A 17,338-nucleotide genomic window follows, 5' to 3' on the forward strand; every position below is an offset into this window, starting at 1 on the left:
CTGTGAAAGAAAAAAGATTTAAAAATGGTTCTAAAATTTGTGTTCTAAGTGACAGAGAAAATGTTTAATTGCCATTTTATGAGGTGAGAAAAACTGTAAAAGAAGCATATTTCAGAACTGAGAGAAGCCAAGTAACATACATATTTTTCAGTAAAGAACATATGCCGGGCCACATTTTCTATGTGCTAGGGATGGGTGGACCCGCAGAAGTTACTCAAATAATCCACACCAAAGAAACCACATGTGTGGCATATGTAATTAAAGTACATGTCAATCACAGCAAGACAAGAAAGATGTTACTTGGAGACCAACAAAGCAAGAAGCTAATGATTTAAGAATAAGGGAGGATAATTTAATGAAGATTACAAGATCTTTAGATGCTAAAGTCGGAGTAAAACCAAGAATGTTGGGAACACAGGTAAAGCAGCCCATATAGGAAAACATGTAGAAATGAGCAAGTTTCTTTAAAATAAGGAAATAAAATAATTAACAAATAATAATATTTATTTTATTTACATTGATTCTGAGTGAGCTAGCTCGGTGTCAGAGAACCGAGTAAAAACACAGAAAGAATGGAAATAAATACATACAGGATAGTTTTTTGGAAAAGTAATGAATTTGTACATTTCTAACATAGTTGGGTAGGTAATCAGGAAAGACAAAGTACATAAAAACCATAAGTAGCTGAGGCTTTCTGTGTAGGCAAAAGAAAAAGTCGGTGTGCGTGCTAACTGCTGGAAGAGAGAAAGGAAACAATTTGCAACATCATCTTCGTTGGAAAATGCTGGAGGAACTTCAGAAAACAAGCTGGAAATAAATGACACATCTTAGAGAATATCTTAAAAATCAAAGTAAAAAATCTGTGTCACAGGATGGACGCATGGAGACCTGGAAACTAGCTGTGCATATAGCAGCATCAGCTGTAATGACCACTTCAGCGTACTAGGACGATGCCAAGCAACCGGAAAAATGAATAACGTCTCTGGATAATTCTCAAAAGCATTACACTAGCCAAACTGTAAATAGTTGCCAAAAGATACGGACAGCTTAGGGAGGTGACACTGTAGCTTAGGATTTGCTTGACAGTGCATCCATCCTCACCCCTACAAACCAACACAGACATTCAAACAAAGCCAAAGAATGAAAACTGACATCTTTTAGTTGCCATTAAGTGTAGCACTATCGTTATACTTTTTTGATTTTTACTGTATGTTACTTATATGTGAAGTATTTATGCTTCAGCAAGCTAAAGAGCATTTATATTATCCTCTGGAAGCCAGAGGACAACGTGTGTGGACCGGTCCTCTACTCCCATCACATGGGTTACAGAGATTGGATTTAAGTCATCCGATATGGTGGCAAGTGCTTTTATCCACTGAGCCATCTCACCTGCCCCATTAAAATAATTTTAAAGGCACTAAAACCATTCCCATACTCTTTAAGCCAGCATGAGCACCAGTTCAGTGAAGGTATAAAATAGATGTGAACCATGCCACATACATGACCAATATTTGCTTTGAAGCAAGGATATTATAAGGTGGGATTACAGAGGGGAATGCTAACAATTTTACTTCTCTCTAAATATTAAAGAAATTATTGATAAAAATTATATGACGTCAATATGGTTAAGCGTGTATTCTCATGCTCAGGGTTGGAACATGAGTACCATTTATTAAATCTTTCTTTGTCTTCTTCTTTTTTATGTTCAATGAACAGCAAGTAAACACAGCCTTCTATTGCTTCCGCTGTTCTTAGCTGTCACTAGTATGTCCCTGGGAATGAAACGGGTCTTAAATTTGATGCTTGGTAGGAATGGAATAGGATATTATTTATGGAGGGACCAGATCCAAACCTTTTCCTCTGTGTCATTTCGTGGATCTGCCTGTGGAACTTTCCTTCTGAGGAACAAATCCCATTGACATTGTCCAGGCTTCGCCAATGGGCAGCAGGAATGACAGAAGACAGAGTATGCCTACAATTGGCTAAAATAAAGGAAGAATTTACTACTAGGCATGCACCTTGACTTTGGGAAAGAGACAAATAACAACTGGGATGATAGCCATCTACAGGCATGGACAAAGCCCTGAGAAGAGGCTTGAAGAGTGGTCCTGCTTCAGAGTCAGATCCTATTCTTGCAAAGGTCACCAAGCAAAGAGTGTCTGTGCTACTGGGTTTCAGCAGAGCCTTGGTAAACATGGAATTACAGCAAGACAATAATACTGTTACTTTTTAGGGGAGAATCCACAGCCTCTGTTATGATACTAGCCTTCTACTGTATATTGCTTACAAAATTCATTGATACATTTTTCTATATCAACTATCTATTTATGAAGAAGGGAAATCTTTCTGTGACACTGGCTTTAGGGTACAACATGCTGGGCTAACTCCTGGAAAAAGGGCCAAAGACCCATTACAACAAGCATGGCACCATGCTTTGTTTTCTGCAGGCTACAATATATACACAATGGGAAGTATATGTAATATATATTCTTATTGTAGACTACATTTAAATTCTTGTATATATGTAAACATACTCATTTGATACATATGTATACCTCTTCATGCATTGCAAACATTTTTTCCTGTCCTTCTTGCTGGTCTAAACATTTCATATAGAATGGCCTTCGGTTCATATAATCCATCATCTTGAATCATAATTCATGCGTCTCTGATGGACTCCTGCATTCTTCTTGACATATTTTGGGACAAGTTCTGATTTGAGAACAAAGTTTATATTTGGATAGTTGTGCACTCATACCATGGGAATATAGTAGCTGAAGGAATAAAAGAGATTTCAGATCTAGCTGGGCTGTAAGGCTCTACTCTAATGAAATGAATGAAATCTGAGTCCAGTATCAAAATCTCTTGCCCCTGGAGAATGGTCACTTCTACACTTCCATGCAGACTGGGAGTTGGGTCTAATTTTCACTTCCAACTTGCACTGCTGTGTTTGGACTTCCCATCAAATGTTCTACTTCTTTGAACTTTCTGCTAAGCTACCACTTCACACTCATGTGTTAGGCTGAACCTGTGAGGCATTGAAAGAAAAATAAAAGGGATGGTCCTTGAAAACAGGAGAGGCTAGAAAAAGGTCAGTTCTGCCAGGATAAAGGTTCATGCTCAGCTTCCTCTTGTACAATGCTAAGTAGCATCAATGGGAGGAGGAGGGGGAGGGGGAGGAGGAGAGGGAGGGGGAGGGGGAGGAGGAGGAGGGGGAGGAGGAGGAGGAGGGGCACAAAGGAAAAAGGCACAGAGTTTGCATGGAAAGCACCAAGCAAATTTTGGTTGTATGGAATTTAAGCCAGAGTCAAGAGTGGAGAAGAGTTATACACTGCTCAGTCATGCTCAATACCAATATGGGTAGCAGACCTCATCCTCTTAGCTATCCATTGGGACTTTTCTTTCATCAAAGTAGAAAATGTCTTTGTGCCAACATCAATAGGAGCTGCTCATACCCTCTGCCCATTGCAGACAGGGGATTTTTCCAACTAGCAATTTATTTTCCCATGCTATACAGAGACTTCCTAACACAATTAAAAGATGTGAAATAAAACAAAAGTCAAGTGATAAGGACAATAAAAATCTAAAGGGATTATATTAAATTTGTTTGTCTTAATTTCCAAGTTCTCATGAGAGCAACCAAACATTTACGAGAGATTTGAACATTATGGAATTCTACGAATGTGACCCTAACATGATAAAGTATCACCCTACAGTCCATAGCAGGTTAAAGTGGAGAGAAAACTGAGAAGACAGTGATGGGTATGTGAAGACTCTGCCTGACATTCCAGAAGAGGTGTTTGAAACATAAATGTGGATAAAGCACTTTAGACTGTACACTATGCTATGCTGACAGCTAGAAAAGTGATATTGAAGATGGTTTCATCTGTTAACTCACCTTAATTTTTCTCAATAAAATGCTAGGTATTACAAATATCATGGTCTTTGTATATTTATCTCTCAAGATCCAGAAAGCAAGCTAGCATCACCTAGTCTCAAAGTAGCTGGCAAAACCCCAGAAAATTCTAAGTCACAGCTAAATGCTCATTCAGGTTACCTCTGAGCATCAACCAAGATGGGATATAGGGATAGGTGTAGGTGATCAACAGGAAGTGAAGGGCTATATATCCAGCTCATTCTGAACATTACTCAGAGATGGGATGCAGGGGTGGGGAACAGTTTTTGACTGGTTATTAGAAGAACAAGTAGCTTGAAAGAAAGCCTTTTTAAAGACAGAATGTGTAAGAGAACACAAAACGCAAGACCCATCGGTCAATGTTTTGTCTTTCAGACTTAATATTTGAAACTGTACCTGCCTGTCTTGGCTGAGCTTGACTTTCACACTTTTGGGAAGTAGAAGATGGCACAATGCTAAACACTCAACTAAGCATAATAGTCCTTTGTCTTACTCTGCATCTAATAAGTCCTAGGGCATACCTTTCATCTGTTCCTTCATCTGTTAATCAAAATACGAGATTAGTTTGCCATCGTGGCTTCTGCATAGTCCAAAATCAGACTATATCAGAGACGTAAGAGGTATAAATCTTTAGGTTTTGCCTATCCAAGCAAAAAAGAAAAAAAACATTAAAGTGGATGGATATTTGCATCTTCTTGAGAGGGGGTGATGCTGTTGACTTGGGAAAAAAAGAGTGTCAGAGAATACCAACAACAAAAACAATACCTTGTGTGCACTCGTCACAGAATGCTTGCCTCAGAGGCACAGGAGGAAAGATGGAGAAAACTGTCTAAGACTCTCTAAAAGGAGAGAAGACTGATTGTAAAAACAGAGGATAGATTGTAGTTCAGACTACTATTTTCTTTTAAGGTTAATAACCTAAGCCTCTCAGAAGAGAAACAAGAGTGAGGAGAGATCTATGATGACTGCTATTAAAGCCACACAGCAGGCATTCAGTGTCTGTTAGCCCTAGACCCCAGGATCATGTAAATTCCTTTAGTTATTCCATTTGATTGAGCAACTTTGCTTTGATATACACAATTTTCTTGCAGAAAGTGTCTTGCAGAAAAGTCAGGGCTAACAAACAATTTTATTCTTCGGGTCAAACTAGAGATTTCTTCAGGACTATACATCCTTACTCTAATCTCCAGAAATGGCATGAACAGGGAGGGGATCCCCAAATTCAAACCAAATAACTAGCCTAAGCCTATGGTTGTCTAATCAGTGTGTGTTCTGTACAAATGCTGACCACTGAAATTTGAGACAACATTCTACAATGTTGCTGGATGCTCCAGTGGAGATAGACTTGGGTTGGTCTATGGGAGCTAGTTACTGTGGTCTTGATGTTACTGCCTTAAACAGCATGGTATTACTAACTCACCACTAGTTTTGCAGCTTGGTGTCTAGGAGAGCTAGCTGTGAAGACCCAATAGTCATGATTAATTGAGCCATAAAATAAAAATCAAAAGCCTAACTCACTCAGGACAAGAAATATACATGGCCTGTATATAGAGTTTAAGGAATTGCATAAATAAGAAAAGGAGAAGAAAACCAATCAGGGATAGTCCACATCCTTTTGAGGAGGGCCAGGGATCTGCACAATGTTCCCTTCTGATTCTTTTCTGATACAGAATTCTAGGTGGGAAGAAGACTGGCAAATAGTTGCAAAATGAAGAATGATATTCTGTTTTGGGACTAAAGAACTCAGTGCTTTTAGTTTGCATTTTGCTCTTTGTGTTTAGAACTTGGTAAACTGTTCTAACATTCTGGTGAGAGAGATATTATTAATAGTCCCATTTCACAGGTAACACAATTATGATACTAAAATAGCTAATGATTTTCCTGAGGCCTCACAGGGAGAATAAGTAGAAAATTAACATAAAATGAACAATTCAGCTATTGATCATTTGACACTGTCTCCAGAAGTTGGAAGGAGCTAAGCAGCGTACTCTGTTTGTTCTAGGAACTAGTCCAGTTGACTCTGTTTTGCAAATCCTTAATTGTACAGCAAAATCCTAAATCATAGAACAAGTGTGTGTGTGTGTGTGTGTGTGTGTGTGTGTGTGTGAGAGAGAGAGAGAGAGAGAGAGAGAGAGAGAGAGAGAGAGAGAGAGAGAGAGCAGTTAAAAGAATCACCTTCCAATGTAACTCATGCCCCTGCCCCTCTGGCATGTGTTTTCTTACTCTGTAAATAATGAATAATGGTGGAAGGAGGGAACACAAGAGGAGAGTTTACCAGTGAGAAGAGCTATGAGAAGAAAAGATTTCCAGGCTGGTTTATTATGAACTCAGCCAATTATAAGCAGCCCATTCTGACACTACTGTAAATAATAGAGTCTGTCAGGAGTCAGCTGATGGAGATTTTCTGTTTAATATATTGTCATAGACATATGATGAAGGAGAGACGTTGGATGGCATATGCGGTACACAGGAATAAATATGTGAATAATCTCACCAGCTTTGAGACTCCCAGATGCTAAGTATGACAGATATGTATTGCAGTGCATTCCTGTTCTAAGACCACAGGACTAATGATGATAGGTCGAACAGTCTGATATCCATCTACCAAGTGTACAGCTGCCTCTGATGGCTATGCTTGAAGGGCCATCATTTGACTTGGTCTCTTTCCAGCAATGGAATAATGAGAAGCATTTAACTGGGTCAGATGGAATGATAGAGCTAAAACAGATCCGAGAGCACCCAGCCTATACTCCCACCGTAGAGAGGGTGATGAGCAGAAGTGCTCCTTAATTGCCTTGTCTAAGAGCATGGTGAAGTCAATGAAAGACAATTCTGCAGAACTCAGCAAACCCCAAGGAAAGCTAACTATCCCATGTGCAGAAGAGAGGTATCAGGGAATTAGAGCTGATTTTGGAGGGAGAAAGAGTAACCTCAATATTTTAGTCACCTTGGATTACCACTATAGATTCTTTACTCAGCCACTCACAGTGAAATGTATTTTCATTTACTCAATTTGTCAACAAATATTTGGATGAATTCCATTTAGGACCTTCAACAGTAGATCTTACACCAATAATTTTGCCTGGTTTCAACTCTTCTAGAAAACCTTCCTGAACTAGGCCACTCCTGTTAGTACGCATGGGCACTGCCTTTCTATCACTGCCTCTGACAACTTCTGAACCACTAGAGTGTGCACGGCTCATAATGCTGCTATACCCTTACCTTAGCTGACTCATAGTCAGCTATAAAGCTGAGGAATGGAGATCAGGAGAAGGCTCCCTATTGAAGTGAATAAGCTTTATACCTGAGTTAGGAATCAGAAATTCTAGGCTACGGGGATACTGGTTTTGTAAAGGGTTCTTCTGCACTCTATAGTTTGAAAAATCACTGCCTCAAGGAACCTGCCCTTAAGCCAGGGATCATACAGAAGACATTTTTTGCTGTTTTATTGGGTAGGGTTAGGGGGGTTAGGGCATCCAAAAGAGACTTCACAAGTACAGCTTTACAATAAATGTCATGGGATTGCTACCCTACCCACATCTCTGTTGACATTTCTCAACTGTACCATGATGAGGCTACCACACTTTGAGCTCTATGTTCAGCAGGGAAGGCCAAGGAAATCTGCTGATGTGTTGCTGAGGGGGGAGGGGGGGGCCAGACATTCATTCTACACCCACTGGAATGTGGGTAGGGAGCTCTCAGAACTCCTTCTATGGTTCAGAGAAGTTATCTTTCCTTTTCATTGACTGAAATTACATCCTTCCAACTCAACTCTGTCTCTGCCAAGGACAGAAATGCAGGCCAGGCATTGAAGAATCAGACTCACACCCAATATACAAACAATGTACTCCAAACCCAACCACAGCCCAGGCAATAAAAACATGTGACTCTGTGTTGTACAAACAATAGTAGGAAAGGAATTAAACGCCATTGATCTTTCCTTGAGCCTGCCTGTCTCACAAAACTTAATGCAAAGTTAAAAGCTTCCCTTTAAAGCTTACAGTGGTTTCTTTTAGGTCCCAAGATGCACCTGCAGGTTTTTGTATCACAAGCAGTGTGCAAACAGGAGCTAGAGCTGTATGTCTGTCCGTGCCAAACTCAAATTCAATTTGGACCATGCATTAATTGAGTGGATATTCTCCAATGAATCTGACTCGTGTTTATATATTCAAAATGAAATACTGAGTTCAATTACTGGACATTCCTTCTGAGCCAACTTAGTTCCCCTGCCTTCGTTTTGCTCAGTTTCTCTAGTACTGCCTCCAAAACCACACATGTCTACACTGTCAGCATATGTATCTGTACATTGCTAGAAAATTGACAAACTTTATAAGCTAGTCTCCATGTTTGAATCACTGGCAATCCATCTGAATGTACATTAACATGTACATTTGAATTCAAATTTTGGAGACATTGTGAGGAATGGCTTTCTTAACTCCACAGTAATAAAGAATCAAGAAACAGATATTTCTTCAATTTCTTCCCATTACAGTTTATGTCCACATTTAGATGTATCTGGGAAGATCTCTAAGGTGACATCACTGTGAGAGACCTCTGGGATTCACAGATATCATTTCCATAACACTCAGAAAAATGGGGGATGGGTCAGGGGGAGAGCAAATGTTGAATGGCAATAAATTGGAGCTAATCTCTTTCTGCCACAACCTGAAATGATACTTGGGTCAGGCTATCTCCCTATCCTCCCTACTGCAATAAGAGCTTGTCTATCTCTCCCAGATGCCATAACCTGAGTACTAGCATCTCTCCAAATGTTTGGACTAGAGATTTCTTAAGAGGATCCCGGGGATTCGAAAGAGAGAGGGAAATGAAAAATAATTCTGTTGTAAGTTTGAAGACAAAGCAGAGCCTGGTATTGAGACCTGCAATAAATAAAACAAATAATGGATTCCTTAGGGTCATAAAGTTCAACTAACCATAAAACATACAAAGAGCCTCCTACAGGCACTTCCAAGGCTTCTGGAGCTTCTATTCAGTGTGATACATCTCTGAAAGCCCATAACATGGTTTTTCCACAATGCATGTCTAAATCAAGGACTTCTTCCATCTACCTGAAGCTCTGAGTGGCTGAATTGATCTTGGGGTGGTCATGCTGTCCTGTTGCTGGATTTTGACAGTAACTTCTGACAAATATGCCCTTGAGAACAGTCCTGAGTTTGCCTTAGTAGAAGATCTCTTCTGACTAGCTGGAGGACTCCAGATAAACCCTTAACTGCAAATGTTCCTCAGTGTCCTCTTTAAAAATGTCACTGTAAATCTTACCTTGCTGTCCTGCTGTTACTGTGAAGTAGGTAAAACTCCTGAGTGAAGGATTGGCCCAAAATGTGAATGACTGTTACCACTCCTTACGTGGGTGGCAGAAGTGTGACTCCATCCAGATGGCTTGCCAGTTAGAGTTTAGTTAGAAGGGCCTGTGGTATGCAAGCATGAGGACATGAGTTCAATTCCCAGGACCTACATAGAAATACAGGTGTGGGGACTGCATACTTATAAATCTAGTGCTGGATGAGGAAGAAACAGTAGGATCCCTGGGGCTCCCTGGCTACCTAGCTTAGACGGGTGGGAAATCCCTGGTCCCAACAGGAGATTCTGTCTCAAAAATACAATGAAGGAGCTGAAAAGATGGATTAGAGAGTAAGAATTCCTATTGCTCTTACAGAGGACCAGAGTTTAGGTCCTAACACTCATGATAGGCATCTCGCAGTCACCTACAATGTCTATATTTCCAGTTCCAGGGGATCTGATATCATCTTCCTAGTCTCATAGGCATCTGCACTAATATGCACACATGAAAACACACATATACAAGCGCACGCAAAGATAAAATAAGTCTTTAAAAAATATGAGATATTGTCATTGCCAAAGATTATGAATGGTTGCTTGAATTAAATCCAGGCCTGTCCTCTATTCTCCATACACACACACACACACACACACACACACACACACACACACACACACACACACACACACACATGTGCACACTTAAACACACATGAACATGTGAACACACACATACACACAGAAAGTAATTCAATAAGTGAAACATCCAGAAGTAATTAAGAGGCTGGATTAATAACAACCACTCTGTTCTTTCTAGTGCTTATATTGGAAGATTCTCCTGCTCAGTCTCAGCACCACATTTTCTGTTCCACTGCCTGTCCCTGCATCCTGTGCCTCTTCAGTGTTGGCTTCCCATCCTGCTTCCTGCATGCTCACTGCTTTCCTCACTAAACACACCTGCGTTCCTGGGTCATGACTCAAATCCCTGGCTATAAAGCGCCCTGCCAAAAGAATGTATTTGAAGCATACTAGAACCCTGGTGAGCATTTCTAGGGTGCAGGTAAGAGGGTATCAAAGACCACAAACAGAACTAAAGTGTTGGGAGTGGTTTTCCTCTTATCTTACCTCAGGCAACAACTATCTTTTTAACCTTGGAAAAGTCACTTTACTTCTTTGAACATCAATTTCTTCATCTGTGAAGATAATCTCCAATTTCCTTTGTTGTTCTAAAATTCTATAACTTGAGGAAAACAGCTGCAAAAGGATTCTTCCTTATCTGGCATGCTGAGCTGTCAACGCAGAGGAATGAGTGTAGCTGAGCCTGGATCAGCCCAGCCTCTGAAACTCATATTCCTTCTGGTTCTTACAGCTACACTGAATGGACTGTTTTATTCTTTATGTATGGGTTTAGACTGCAATTTCATGGTGATAAATCCATTGTCATGACCAAAATACCACTGGGTCCATGCCATCCTCATTCTGCTAGAAAGGAACCAAAAGTTCCCCTTGCAAGGAAGTATTTGGGGGAATGGCAAAGTTCTGGCAGGTGGAGGGAGAGAGGTGGGGGAGACAGAGAGGGAGAATGGAGGGCAGAGAGAGGAAGAGGGGGAAGGGAACTGGAAGAGGGGAGAGAAAGAGAGAGAGAGAGAGAGAGAGAGAGAGAGAGAGAGAGAGAGAGAGAGAGAGAGAGATGTACAACTTGTATTGGCTGCAGGCTCCCCTAAGAAGCCCCATCTATCTGACAAATTGAAGGCTAGACCAGATTTATGGGTTTTCTAAACTCAATCAGAACAGAGCTTGCTCTGACCTACAGAAGGTCATTCAACCATATTGAATGTTTGTCAGCATCCCGTGGCCAAAGATAAAGTGAATGAGAGTCTAAGAGATCTTTACAAGTGCTACTACTCATTCAGGAATCCCTGTCTCTCTTGGTACTCAGTGCAAAGCAGGGAATATTTTCTCCCTGAGCACAGATGCTTTCTACACAGGGACCTGAAGTGTTTGTTCAGGTCCAGAGCCCCAAGTCACTGTCACTGGGCTTCTTTTCAAGAGGAATACAGTGACTTTCTAGCTCAATGCAGGAAACTGCAGTGGGCAAAGCAGAAGCATGGAAAGTAGCCATGCATAGACTGCTCTGCTCTGGCCCTTCCTGTGCTCTATTCCACATGGACTTGACTTCCAACCTTTCAACCCAACAACCACACAACCCTACCCTTCCTGCATGAGCTTGTTTTTCATGTAAATGCGTCTCTCTCTCTCTCTCTCTTCTCTCTCTCTCTCTCTCTCTCTCTCTCTCTCTCTCTCTCTCCTGTGTGTGTGTGTGTGTGTGTGTGTGTGTGTGTGTGTGATCAGTTCCACCAGACACTAAGGGAAATTAGAAGTAGCCTGAGTTATACCAGAGCCAGCACTGCCTTTTGCCCACTGGCTTCAGTATGTGCCAAACAGGGATTCTGTCTGACAGAACATCAGCATGGAGGTGGGCACTCTGCTCATAGAAAGCCTCTGCTGAGTACAGACATAGGGAGTGTATCGCATTCTCTGATTGCTGAGGAGACCCATAGGTTCACAGTGAATATTTGTCATTTGTATCCCCACTGATGAAGAATTTTGGTCCCCACTGCCTGAATTTTCTCCACACCAAATACTCCCCTTACAGACTTGTCTTGTTTTGTATCAACTGTCCCATCTTTACTCTCATGGTAGACATCCAAAACATGGGGACCTATGAGAAAAGCCTCCATTCCCGTATCACTTCTGGATGTGGCTTCTCACAAGCAGAGAAGCACATGATAGTCAGCATGCAATTGGTGACTGACTTGGGAATTAAACTATTTATTGTTTGTTAATTGTAGCCTAGCCAAACAGCACAAAATTGAAGTGTATATCATATCATTTGATAACATGAACTTCTCTGGAGACAGACCATGGGAGAACCTTTCTTCCCTAGACTCTGAAAAGAACTTCATAGTGTCCCCTATGCACTCTGTCCTCCTGTGCTGCCCCAGAGAATTTCATGGTGTTTTCTAGGCCCCATGAGAGACTCAGCATGAGGAAGCCTAGGGTTCCACAGGGAAGAATTTTCTTAGTGTGAGACAGGGCTATGTAATTCTATTGCTGCTTTCCCAGAAGGCCTCAGATGCCATCTCTCAGGAGTCTGCTGTTCTCATTTGCAAAGTGAGAAGCCCACAATCCCTCTATAGGCAAAGGTTTAATGACAGCAGTAAATGAATATGTAATATACATTGTTTTTAAAGATGTTTATTTACTTGTTATCTATCTATCTATATCCATATATTTATATCTCTATTATCCTCTGTATGTGTGTATGTGTTTATACATGCATGTATGTTTGAGCATATGTATGTTTACAGTATGTACTCAGGTGACTACAGAGGTTTGAATAAAGCACTGGATGCACTGGAATTGGAGTTACAGGCAGTTGTGAACTGCCAGATGTTAGTGCTGGAAACAAAACCCATATCCTTTATAAGAGCAGCAAAAGTGTTCTTAACCACTGAGCCATCTCTCTCGCCCACATACATGGTTTTTTAATTAATCTATAATATTAAACTGATTAGCAGAAATGAGCCCAGTCCATGACATAGAATGAAGAAAGGAGCATAAGTCAGTAAGTATATCTATCATGCCTAATAGCAGGAAAGGTCTGTCTTACCTGTCTCTATAGGGCTAAAACCAGGCACAATGTCCAACTACTGGCAATAATAGAGATGTGATTAACTCCTAAATGAGTGGAGAGATAGAATTAGATAGGTAAGTAGGTAAGTAGATAGGTAGGTAGGTAGACAGAGAGACAGACAGACATACAGAGAGACAGACAGACATGTTCATGCATATATATATGCCATTATCACATATCACGTATCACCTACTTTTTTGATTATACCTTTAAAGATACAGATCTCATGTTATTAATCACTGTATCCTGAGCATCTATCAAGACTCAGGCTAATGGTTAGTTGTTGGTGAAAGAAAGATGGATAGATGGATGGATGGATAGACAGATGAATGGATGGATGGATGGATGGAATAAATGTGAATATGTGAAATATAGTTAATTCCCATCATTCTTCAAATGATAAAGAAGCAACCATGAACCTGATTTTTCAAGCTTTGAGAGATACTAAGGAGAAAGTCCAGACAATGAAGGAGAGAAAAGACTGAGGATGAAGAACAAGAAGAAAAACAGACTAGGAAGGAGAAAGATAGAGGGAGAGGGGAATGGGAGATAGAGAGTGATGTGATTAAAACTCAAGAAAAGGTGACACTTTATCAGCAGGCAGAAGGATGCCTGTAAATCAAAAAAAGCTGATGCTAGAGGAATAAGATATTAAAATTTTAGAAGGTGAAAAAAGGCAAGGAGCTGAGGGGACAACCATCACCAAGAAAGTGAATTGTGCAGCTAAATTAACTATATTTCTATTCTTCTGTTCTAATCCTTTGGGATTTTAATTTTCATGTTTTAAAGAGATTCAAAAACACTCTCAGCAGAGGCGATGTTGCAGGACAATAATTAGCTTAAGCCTTGACTGTGTGCTCAGATGTGTTAGAGGTGAGGGATTGAATTTTTGTCTTGGCATGCACATACTCTTATATCCTAAGCTGTATCCAAGTCATTGTAGTTACATCGATATCATAGCCCAGGACATAGAGTTTTAGACGAGCTCATCCAAAATGGGTGAGACTTTGATTCAGTGACAAGTGAGAACAGCTCCCCAAAACTGCAGGTTCTGAGCAGGCCAGAGAAGTCAGAAGAGAGCCTCTAAAGGAAGATATGAACCAGGGACATGATCCAAGGATCAGCTAATGCTTAGGGAAGTGTATTTCTGTTTCCCTAGTGCTGTTTCTGAGAGCAGTGTTGATTACCAGATAACTAGAGCCTTTGGTGTTTCACAGAATCAACAGCTTGGCAACCACAAAGTGGCCAAAGTGGCAGATATCAATACTAATCACACAGGCTTGTCTGTAATTGGACCCAGGACAGGCTGTTCTACACCTGCCTGTCCAGGAACCCTACTCCAGCGTTCTCCCACAAAACCGCTAACCACACTTGTTAGCTGTTTCCTTGCCTGCCAAGTGGCCTATGCCCACTTCTGGTTTGCATTATCCTATTTCTTCCAGTCTGTGTCCTGAAAGCTGATACCTTTGTACTTGGGGGTGCTGTGTTGGCTACCTGACAATGATTTGACATGACAGAGTGACAGAAAAAAGACATAGGGGATGGAATAAAAGAACAAGGGACCACAGCTGCTACACTGGTGGCTCCACACAGAGGTGTCTATCAACTCAGATACCTGTGAACCAGCATTCTGGCCCCTTTGCTACAATGGTCCACCAATTCTTGTCAGCCACATGAACTGGTGATGAGCACTCTTTTTTGCTGGCCATAGACCTTGACAAAACAACAGTAGACTCTTTACATGCCCTTCTGAATTTTGGGTGGCTCAACTTCTGGCCCCTCAACTCCCACTGGTGTTCTCAGGATTGAGCATTCATGATTTTGTTACTTCCTTCTGTGCCTCTGTGACTGTGCACAGGCTATTCTGGAGTAGTAGACATGGATACTACCTCTACGCCCACATTAGTGCTCTAATCACTAAGTAGATGATCTCAGACATGGGGAGGGTAAAAGAGGTCATCCAGGCAAGGTTCCAACCCTGTGGAAGCTCCTAGCAGTCATGTAATATAGATTAAAGGTTCCAGAGGACAATTCCAAGCCTATAGTTGGTGTAAATAGAGGTATTCTTTAGTGATTTCCTTTCACATGAAACATCCCTTGAGGGAAGATGGAGATAAGATGCTAGAAAACTTTCAAGATGTAGGAATCTCAGGAAGTCTTAAGACTTATGAGACTCTTCCTTGAGACTCTACAAAGTGGAAATCGTTGTAAGAGAGACTCTTGAGTGTAGCTGTCTGCCTGTCAGGCAGAGAATGCCAGAGATGTGGCTTTATGAGTCTTCACCCAGGCTTGGGCGGACATTGCCTGTGAGTCACCCATGCTCCTGTTAGAACCAATGATTACAGTGGTTCATCAAGTTAGTCTTGGGTACATTTTTTTAGGGGGGATGTCTGTGACATCTCTAGGTTTCACAGACTTTTCTTAACATCTAAATGGGAAATGTCACAGAGCAGGATGTGATCAGCCATGCTGAACTGCATCTTGAAAGGAACAAGATAAACCAATTCATTTTCCAAATTTTTGTTGTTACATTTTCACCTTACAATATGACATAGATATAAATACAAACACAGAAACTTAGGACTGGTTGGTCATGGTAGTTTGACTAAAACCTGTTGGGTCATCTACATGTTCCTTTCACCCCTCCAAAATAGATTTCAGTACAGAGCAGGGTATAAGGACATTGTGAGACAAACACAGGCTTTGTCCTGATAGGAGAAACAAGATTGTGGGAAAGCACACAGGTAAAGGAGAATCACAGAATTGGGGCTCCAGGCCCATACCCACTGAAGTCAAGAAAGAACAATTTTTAATTCTGTACACCCTGTGTTAGCATTCTGTCTAAGCTCCACCCTACAGTTACCTGGCAACAGCCAGACATACCTGACACTAGAAAAGGAGCTGCTTGCTCTCTTTCCCCTTTGTCCCTTCTCTTCCCATTCCCTTCCTCCCTTCTTTCCACATGCTCATGGCCAGCCTCTACTCTTGTATTTCTCTTCTCTTCTCTTCTCTTCTCTTCTCTTCTCTTCTCTTCTCTCCTCTCCTCTCCTCTCCTCTCCTCTTCTTTCCTCTTCCTCTTCTCTTCTCTCCTCTTCCTTCCTCTTCATCTTTCTCTTCTCTTCTTCCTCTCTCTCTCTCTCTCTCTCTCTCTCTCTCTCTCTCTCTCTCTCTCTCTCTCTCTTCCCTTTCTGTGCCCTACCACCCTCTTAACTCCATCCCCATGCCCTGAGTCAATTCTAATCTACACTGTACCTTCATCGTGTGGTTGGTACCTCAGGGGGAAGGGATGTCTCAGCATGGACCCAATGAGGCACCTCCTTTCCTTTCCCATACCTCACCACACCTCCATAGAATATAATCCCTCCTCTATCCTTTTATAAACACAACACACTGTATCCAAAATGTAGAAGAAGGGTATTTGATAATGATCAAGCTAAGCTCAACTATACAAGGCCAAAATAAGGGATATGGTTACTAGTCTAATTTGAGTCATTACTCTCCCATAACATTATTACTGACAGACACCAGAAACAAGGCAGATATTACCAGCCCTCAAATGGGGACGACAACGACGACGACGACGACGACGACGACGATAAGCGGTAACACTCTTCTATTTATGCATGCCAATCTGAGCATGCTCCATTTACAAGAGCCCTAGAAGATGGTACCATTTTTTGTTAAGTGAGAAAACTGAGCTACATACAAGATATTGAAAACCTTTCTTAAGTCCCAGGGTTGGTAAGTGGGATAGCTCAGATTTGGACCACACAGTCTATGTTTATCATACCACAGTCATCTTGGAAAGAAGACTGTTATGGGGGCTGAGCTTTGGCGGGCTGTCAGACTGCTTTATAGTGGTATCAGGCTACCATGAGATCAGAGTGTACATATCTAAACTAGTTTGCAACTATGTCCCTTGTGCACCATTTCCTGTCCACTTCTAGTGAGCCCTGTCCATCAACACATTCACTTTCATCTTAAATATTCAGAAAACATTTCACACAAATAAAAGGTAATAGGCTAATCTGCTTCCTTCTCTTGTGGAGTGTTGCATCTGTTAATCAGAAAACAAAGCTTTGAATTAAGGAGGTAACCTTCAGTTTTAGAATTTCAATGTCAGTATGTGAGTACGAATTCTGAACTCTTGAAATCATGTCTTCCTGATATTTCCCAAATTTAAAACGTAGTATATCATTTTTTTAATTCTTCAGACAAATTCTCTTTCAGACTCTATGCAAATGGAGGAACCTTCAGAAAGCATTAGCCTTATACAGGCAGGAAAAGTGAGGGGCTGTGAGACAATTGGGAGGCTAGTATCAATCAGTGACTCTATCTAAGCCCTATCACCACCCTGCACCTCCCTGAGTTATATTTCTTTTGGACCTCCAACCTCCTTGGAGTTATTTATGTTTGTTTGTATT

The 17,338-nt window shown here is 41.1% G+C and overlaps 1 protein-coding gene across 4 annotated transcripts in view; it reads right to left on the reverse strand.

Annotated features, from left to right (window-relative positions):
• Lrmda (leucine rich melanocyte differentiation associated) overlaps positions 1-17,338 on the reverse strand; it is a 1,059,015-nt gene that overhangs the window by 102,521 nt on the left and 939,156 nt on the right. Inside the window, exon 7 of one of the 4 annotated variants that reach the window (XM_063274635.1) lies at positions 7-9,345. The exons of the other annotated variants lie outside the window; for them this stretch is intronic. Within the exon in view, the coding sequence (XP_063130705.1) occupies positions 9,332-9,345 (14 nt within the window). The 3' untranslated portion in view covers positions 7-9,331. Of the gene's footprint in view, positions 1-6; positions 9,346-17,338 lie in introns of those variants that run through there. 4 annotated transcript variants of the gene reach the window in all.

Source organism: Rattus norvegicus, chromosome 15 (assembly GCF_036323735.1).
Source record: "Rattus norvegicus strain BN/NHsdMcwi chromosome 15, GRCr8, whole genome shotgun sequence".
Classification (NCBI taxonomy): Eukaryota; Metazoa; Chordata; class Mammalia; order Rodentia; family Muridae; genus Rattus; species Rattus norvegicus.